Source organism: Phoca vitulina, unplaced genomic scaffold, assembly GCF_004348235.1.
Source record: "Phoca vitulina isolate PV1807 unplaced genomic scaffold, GSC_HSeal_1.0 scaffold76, whole genome shotgun sequence".
Taxonomy (NCBI): Eukaryota; Metazoa; Chordata; class Mammalia; order Carnivora; family Phocidae; genus Phoca; species Phoca vitulina.
The window spans coordinates 5,766,548-5,775,196 of record NW_022589779.1 but is presented as its reverse complement, the minus strand read 5'-3'; the positions used below and the strand labels follow the sequence as shown (position 1 = coordinate 5,775,196).

Genomic DNA, 8,649 nt, shown 5'->3' with positions numbered 1-8,649 from the left:
GAGCCGGACAAGGTGCTCGCGGGCGTGCGCCGCCTCGGCAGCCCGAAGCCCCCAGTTCTCCGCTACGCGGTGCCGCAGCTTCGTCTTACTCCCACCGGGCGGCCAGGTTTCCCACGTTACCGAGTCGTCCCTCGACCGCCTCCCTCGAGCGGACAGTGGCGCACATCTGCCTCGTGCCCGGGGCCCGCCCCCGGGCCGCGCTGCCCACGCCCAGAGCCTTCCGCCAGTCTGGCCCGGCGCAGTGCAGCAGAGCGCGCTCCCGCTCGGGGCCGGCCCGGCTCGCGCGCACGCGCGCAGGGACCCCCCCCCCCCCCCCTCAGAGTGGGGTGGGGGCAAAAGGGGGCGGCACGGGGGGAGGGGAAGGAGGCGGAGGAGGCGGCCGCATCGCCTCCGGCGGGGCTCGAGCTCGCCCTCGCGCGTGCCCTCCGCCGCGCCCGAACCCCGCGAGGGTGAAACGCTTTCTCCCGGCATGCAGCGGGAGGAGGGATTTAATACCAAGATGGCGGACGGCCCGGATGAGTACGATACCGAAGCGGGCTGCGTGCCCCTTCTCCATCCAGAGGTGAGGGACCGCACCGAGCGCATTCCTCGCCCTTCGGGCCCCGACCTTTCCCCTCCCCCCCCCGACTTGCGGAGGGCTGTGGCCTAACCGTGTAGGGGTAGTGGAACGTGCCGAAGTTGGGGAGGGCGGGGAGGCAAATCCAGGCCCGAGCGCAGCTGCGAGCGGATAACGGGGTGGAGATAGCGGGGCGGGCCTGGTCGGGGCGGGCTCTGGGACGCAGTCCCTGGCTGTGCCTAGAGGACAGAGGTGGAGATGTTGATGGTTCTGCTCTGTCGCCACGCTGCTCGCGGGTGCACAGGCAACGGGGGCCTGGTGCTGCTTTGGAACCGCAACTTACGCCCCTAGTCCTGCTCCAAGCTTCTCGGGGGCGAGGAGGGAGCGCGTCTGGTTTTGATTTCTTCTCTTTTGCTTCGCTAGGGTGAATGACAGTATCTGTTCCTCCCATTTAGCTCATCACTGTGGGGGGAGAACACAGTTTTTGGATAAAGTGGTGTCCTTCCAGGTTATGCCACAGGCAGCACCTCGGGCACCTTGTGTCCTTATTTGAGCGTCTGTCTTTAAGCGATTAAAGAGAGAGGTCAGAACTTTTGGGAATAGACCCCCGATTACACTAGCTTGTCAAAGTACCTTTTTTTTTGTTTTGTTTGTTTGTTTTTTGGAGCCAGGGGAGGACAGTGCAACACGTTTCCCATCACAACATGAGTATCTTCCCATGTAAGTAAACAGTGCCCCGCTCCAGGATCAGTCACATTCTGTACTTGTTTACCTCTTAGTTTATAGCTGAGCTAGTACTAGTTCAGTACTGGAAGTAATTTGTGATACATTCAAGTTTTTAATGATCCACACTTAGGTGCGGATCAGGCAGTGGCAAAGCTTCCTGAAGAACTCCTGTAGTTTTTATGAGGCTAAGGGAAGAAGACAACCTTTGTGTTGTAGTGGGGGGAACAAACATGGAAGTCTCTACCTGGTTACTTTGCAGTAGAATGATTCTGCTTATTTCTGAATTTTGGGTTAAAGCATGCTTTTATTATTTAGTAAAATGTAAATAAAGACGCACACTTAAACATGCTGTATATTAATACTCAACCACCCTCTTATTCATCACTTTGATTTACCAGAAACAGATGGGACTGTTCCTTAGGAATATGCTTGAGCCACTCTCAATAGAAAAGGCTCCTCTGGATTTCGGAGAAACAGAACTGTACAGTAAAACTAAATATTTTTGTGACCAAGGTAGTACCATTTTTAGAACTGGCATTGGACGCATCCTTTCTTTTAGTTCACACTTAGGCCTTAAAAATATGCCAAGAAATAAAATTTTCAGATGATGCATTGAAAATATTGCTAAGGAATATTTCTATTCATCTATTTCTGTGAAAGTTTCAAATACTTAAATGTTGATTTTATGTATTTTAACATACTGTTCTTTTAACAAACCTTTGCTTTGTGAAATAATACATTGTTTGGTATTTTAGGAATAATTTTAACTGGTAACAAATCCAGAGAGATATTGCTTATAATAATGAAATGGCCTGTAGGCTTGAAATTTAGAGACCAGTCTTCAGGTTGCTATTTAAAGAATACTATTAGAAGATAGGCTTATCATTGAAAGTGGAAGTTGATATAAGTGATATCTACCATTCTTTTTCTTTCTTTCTTGTGTCAGAGAGAGACACAGCCAGAGAGGGAACATGAGCAGGGGGAGTGGGAAAGGGAGAAGCAGGCTTCCCGCTAAGCAGGGAGCCGGATGTAGGGCTCAGTCCCAGGACCATGGGATCATGACCTGAGCCGAAGACAGACACCCAACGACTGAGCAACGCAGGCGCCCCTACCATTCTTTTTCACCTAGCAAACACAAGGTCTGATTAATTTAGATGTTTTGCATCTTAAGCTTAGAATTATAAGAGCTAAGGTCTTTCTGCATTATTACTGTGGTTAGTGTTGCATGCACACCTGGTGCAGATCTGGTAAAGTTCTGCTTCCTTGCAGTATGTTCTTGGGCAAGCTACTTCTCTGAGTTCTAGCTTCATCGTTTATAGTAATAGTATGAAATGATAATAACTAATAGGCTATTGTGAGGATTGTGATAATGTATTCTTTTTTTGTTGTTAAAATAAGCAGTGTTTTCAGTCTTCCTTGGAAAGAAACCCATTCTATGCTTTGGTGAGCAAATAAAATAATACTTTTAACTCCTTTTAGGAGAGAACATAGACTTTTGGTCAGACAGACTTAGGTTCCAATTCTGTAATTTGTAGTAATTAGCTAAGGGACCTGAGACAAGTACTTAATCTTTTAAAGCCCAAATTTGTTCATCAGAAATGGAGATGTGGCCCAGTTTAGTTAGCTGTAAGGGATTAAGCGAGACTGTATGTTGAGGATTAAGAACTGGCACATTGTAGGTGTTCATTTAATGTTATTTCTTTTTCCTCTACCAAAGAAGGAGGGAGATGTACCACATGTATTTTGATTTTGGTAAGTAGTTTAGAGACTTGTGTGGGTTTTAATTTATGGAATAGAATCTTGTAGGAAAAAGTTTTATTTTACTTATCTTCGAATTTAACACACAAAAATAGTTTCTCACTTAATATTTGTTGAACAGATGAATTATTTGTAGGATAAGGAAATTAGCCATTCTTTAAATCTTCTGTTAGTATGCAAACTGCTCACTATTAAACCCTTTCTCAGGGGATTATGTAATTAGATGAACAGTGAAACCTTCTTTTTAGAGGTATTTACTGTGAGAGAACCTTACTTTTTAATTAATTAAATGACCCATCCATTTAGTCAGTCTTTTAAACATTTCTTTATTTTGTTTGGGTCAGGTACTGTGCTGGACTCTTGAGACTTTGGGATTTTTGTGTTAAATTCAACGAGAGGTGGTATAGGATAGCGGTTAAGAGCCACTGGTGACAAACGGAATCTGGGTTCTGCCACTTGCTGTTACCATGGTCAGTTTACATTTGTAAAATTGGGTTAATACCTCTTAGAGTATTTATTGTATTAAGTAAAAAAAATAATGTTTATAAATGTTTATATAATGTTTATAAAGCAGTCATCCCAGACCAAGGCACATAGGCTGCCAAGCAGATCTGGCCTTCTGAAAGTCCTAGCATGTAGTGAATACTGGTGCTATTACTTTGTTTTCTGATGAAGTAGATGATTATTCATTTTATCATAATGGAAGAAATTAGAGGCTATTTGGAAAAAGATGAACTGATTATCATGGGATTAGGGATGTTAATCCTACCTCTGTGACTTTAGGCTATTGGACATTTAACTACTCTTAGTTTCTTTGCTTTTGAGATAGGCTAGGGGTACCTGAGTGGCTCAGTTGGTTAAGCGTCCGACTCTTAATCTCAGTTCAGGTCCTGATCTCAGATAAAAAGAAAGAGGCTAGACTAGATCTCTTAAGATTTCTTTTAACCCTAATGTTGTGATTGTAGGTTTGACCATCTACTATATGCATAGTACTGTGCTAGGTTATATGGGTGAAAATAAAATAGCTAGGATAGGATAGCTTCTGCTCTCCAGAAGTTAATGATCTAGTTGGGAATATATACATATGTGAAACACTTAACAGAAGCCAAATAAGTGCTGAATTGATTAGCCTATAAGCAGTGTCAGATTTCTGTCCCCTCGAATGGTTAGAAGAATGACTTCAGCAGGGAGATAGAGACCATATGTTGGTCTACAATCCAGCTGACTTGCTATCACCACTCTTCCGTTTCATCCACTAGTATATCCTCAGTAAGCCGTCCTAGCTCTTTCATTGAATGAGGCCACAATACCTCCTTTTGCCAGAGTATTATTATAGGGGCTCTCTGTTTCAGCAAGATCTGACTCAGAGCTTTGAACTGGATTGCCTAGATTATCTAGGGCTTTCATCTCTTGTTTGCTTCCCTTTTTAATCAATTTCAAAACTTCTGTTACTGCCTTTTCTCTAGTTTCTCTCTTTTTTAAAATAGCAACATTTTTTGCTTCACATTAATTTTGTCCATATTCATGTCTCATTGTTTTTCCTTTGTTTATTTATTTTATTTTATTTTTTTAAAAGATTTTATTTATTTATTTGAGAGAGACAGAATGAGAGACAGAGAGCATGAGAGGGAGGAGGGTCAGAGGGAGAAGCAGACTCCCTGCCGAGCAGGGAGCCCGATGCGGGACTCAATCCTGGGACTCCAGGATCATGACCTGAGCCGAAGGCAGTCGCTTAACCAACTGAGCCACCCAGGCGCCCTTTTTCCTTTGTTTAAAACGTTAAGTCAAGGGCACCTGGGTGGCTCAGCTGTTAAGCGTCTGCCTTCAGCTCAGGTCATGATCCCAGGATCCTGGGATCGAGCCACGCATCGGGCTCACTGCTCCGCGGGAAGCCTGCTTCTCCCTCTCCCACTGCCCTTGCTTGTGTTCCTTCTCTCGCTGTGTCTCTCTCAGTCAAATAAATGAATAAAATCTTAAAAAAACCAAACCAGAACAAACAAACAAAACGTGAAGCCAAAGTATTACTACTTCTCTTGCCATCAAATTTTATAAAATCTCTTTTTTGAAGTTTTTGTTTAGTGAAAATGATTTTGCCTTTTTCCATTACTATTTTTTGCCCTATAATTAGAGATATACATGTATACACATAAATAAATCATTTGCTTTCAGAAAATAGATAGAAAATTCCTTTGAAAATTGTTTTTCTTCTTCTGATAGGTTACTGGCATACTCTTTACCTTTAAAACATGTCTTTCTGGAAGTCTTTAGAATCTGATGCCTTTTTTTATTCAGGAAGAATGCTATAGGTCATGTAGTTGTAATTTAGATTTAAAAATACTGTACCTTAAGCCTAGTAACCACTGAATCAATAGATATAAAATGAAAATGCAACTAATTGGTGACATCATAGATTGTGGCAAAAGCCAAAGTTGAAAACTACTGACCTGTAAACCAAAAAATTATATTTGGCTGTGAGAAATGCTACTTAACAGTTTTGACTTCTTTGTTTAATTTTGCTCATTATTTTGATTTAGTTTGAGACCATCATCCCAAAAGTATTTATTAAGAATGGACTGTGGAGTGGGTAGATTTAAGAAGATATAGATTAAAAGTGTGGCTGCTTGAGTTTAAATCCTAGTGTTGCCACTTACTAGCTATGTGACCCTGGGCAAGTTACTGAACTGTGTCCTAATTTTCCAGACTAAAATGGGAGTATAATAGCACCTACCTCATGAAGTTGTTGTCAAGGTTAAGTTAGATAATATATATAAAGTTGAGTCTGGTGCTTAGTAACACAATACATGTTAGTGTTAATGTTGTGGTAAGAAGTTAGTAATTCTCAAGCAAAGTAGTATGCATAAACTGGATATGGAGGCAACTAAGTAGCTAAGATAATTAAAATTGGGGATTGAGGAGAGGATGGGCAGAGGACTTTATTATTAGCTTTTTTCTTATTTTGATTTTAATTTTCTTAAATTTTCTTAAAAATGTGTGCTTTGTTATGAGGAGAGTTTATTGAACATCTAAGTATGATCTTGATGCTTTGATAGGCCACAAAGTAATGGGGAATATAAAATAAGGCATTGCAAAATGACAAAAGATTAACTGTAGGCCTTCAGATCCCTCACAGTAGACAAAAGTGAGCTTGTTAAAATTTTGTTAAAAATTAAAAACCCATGGCAAACCTCTTTTCCTTTAGAGAGTATCCTAAGGTTATGTTAGGGTAGTTAGGATTTGTTAGTTAAGGCATCTTGATACAGTGTGCTTTTTAACAGAACCTCTTACAACCACATAATCGAAAAAGCATTTCAATATCAGGGTTATGTGAAATGCTCTTTCACAGCATCATCTAACTCTCGTATTATTTTGTAATTAGATTCTAGTACAGATAGGTAATTTAAAATTAAATATCAAATACTTTAAACTTTGGAGTTTGAAAAATTGATTCAAGGTGATACTGTATTTATAAAATGTACAAATAAAATTTTCATCCAGTATAATAATTTTCCAGTGGTAGGATAATATCTTCTATTAAAATATCCTTAAAATAGAACTACACAGGCAGCTAATTTGAAAGTGTGGTGAAACTTCAGCTTTCAGTAAAGGAGATATTGCAAAGAACTTAATTTCCTGAGTTATAAAGGGATATTATTTTTTGCTTTTGTTTTAATTGTTGGTGAAAATTTGTCATATGATTATTGCATTTTCTAGGGTTAATAAGCACTAAATTAGAATCTTTGGTAAATCACAGTATTATAATGTCTTAAGCTTGTCTTTCTGATTATCAATGATTATTATTGAGGAGAATGAGATGAGGGGGATAAGTTTCCCTGAAGTATGGGTTTTTTTTTTTTTTTGCATATATGTTAAATAGATTATATTTTTAAAAATCAGTTTTTTTTTTTAAAGATTTTTTATTTATTTGAGAGAGAGAGAGAGAGAGAGTGAGAGAGAGAGCCCAAGAGGGGGTAGGGTTAGAGGGAGAAGCAGACTCCCCACTGAGCAGGGAGCCCGATGTGGGACTCGATCCCGGGACTCCGGGATCATGACCTGAGCCGAAGGCAGTCGCTTAACCAACTGAGCCACCCAGGCGCCCTAAAAATCAGTTCTTTAATACTAGGAAAAGTCAAGTGAAAAATAGTAACTACTGATTGAGATGTTACTGTACTGTACCCTTGTCAAATTTTTAAAAAAGATTTTATTTGAGAGAGTGCATGCATGAAGCAGGGAGGTGCACAGGGAGAGGGAAAAGCAGACTCTCTGCTGAGCAGGGAACCCAATGTGGGGAGGCTCCATTCCAGGACGCTGAGATCATGACCTGAGCCGAAGGCAGATAATAAACTGACTGAGCCACCCCGGCACCCCTACCCTTCTCAATTTTTTAAAAATAAGTTTCTGTATTACCAACATTTGTTAACTTACGAAGGATTTAATGAGGGATGAGCAAAACTATGCCTCTTTTCATGAAAAACGAAAAAAATAAACCCTTCCGTGAGCTAAAGAGAGAAGTTGCTTGTTGTGTTAGAATCCTTGAATTACAAACCCTTTTAAAACTTACTTGGGCAAAAAAGGGAAGTTACTGATTTACATAACCCTAACTTAGGATGGCAGGGATGCATTTGGGCTCAAGGATACCTGGAACTTGAGCCGAGAATGTCATCAAGACTCTGTTTTCTATCTAGTCTCATCTCTGCATTTCAGCTCTATTTTCTCCTAAGGTAGAGGAGCTTCTTTCCTGTCTATAGTGGCGACATGGATGCTGACTTTTTTTCCCCCATATATCTCAAATTTTAACTAACCATTAGAGAGGGACTGCATGTCTTCCCTTATTCCATGATGGGAAGTGGCACTGCGTTTTCCTTATTTAGGTTGTTTCCACTCTTATGACCATGAAATAGGGCCTCTGATTTGCTAAGATCTCTTGGTTGGACTTGGGGGGAGAACAGTTTCCTTAAAGAAGGAACGCTAGCAGGCAAAATTATTTCTGTCCTCTATATTCTTAAGTGAAAGAACTGTTTATTTGCTTTGTTTTGTCATCTAGTTTTTTACATGCTTTAAGAGATGTTGTAATTACATTGAACTCATTCTTAATGCCAAATGTTCTAGTAGAGTTACTGAATAGCATTCTGTATGAATAATCTGGACCAGGAGTTGGGAAACTCTCTGTAAACGCCACGTAGTAAATATTTTCAAGTTTGTGGGCCATATAGTCTCTGTAGCAATTACTTAGCCCTGTGGTGGTTGTATGAGAGCAGCCAAAGACAATATGGAAATGATTGGGTGTGCCGTGTTCCTATGAAACTTTATATGTAAAACCAGGTAGTGAGCCAGATTTGACCTGTGGGTTGTATTTGTCAGCCCCTTATTGGGACAATACATAGAAACTCCAAGAAATTTATATTAAAATATATGTTTCAGTGCATGGAATCCCATTAGTCACTGATATTCAATAACTTTATCAGAACTGGATTTGTGTGGGAGATGGGTTGGGTGAACTAAGAATATATGTGTGTGTGTGTGTGTATTAGAATCTTACGGAGAACTTTGTTAGAATACATCTATTTCCATGCACACCTCTTAAAGTTTCTAATTTAGTATGTGGATTTGTG

The 8,649-nt window shown here is 40.6% G+C and overlaps 1 protein-coding gene across 1 annotated transcript in view; it reads left to right on the top strand.

Annotated features, from left to right (window-relative positions):
* Positions 1-352: 352 nt before the first annotated feature.
* Positions 353-8,649, top strand: part of ZDHHC17 (zinc finger DHHC-type palmitoyltransferase 17) — a 92,620-nt gene continuing 84,323 nt past the window's right edge. The window contains exon 1 of the mRNA XM_032393700.1: positions 353-562. Coding sequence (XP_032249591.1) covers positions 470-562 — 93 coding nt within the window. The 5' untranslated portion in view covers positions 353-469. The remainder of the gene's footprint in view (positions 563-8,649) is intronic.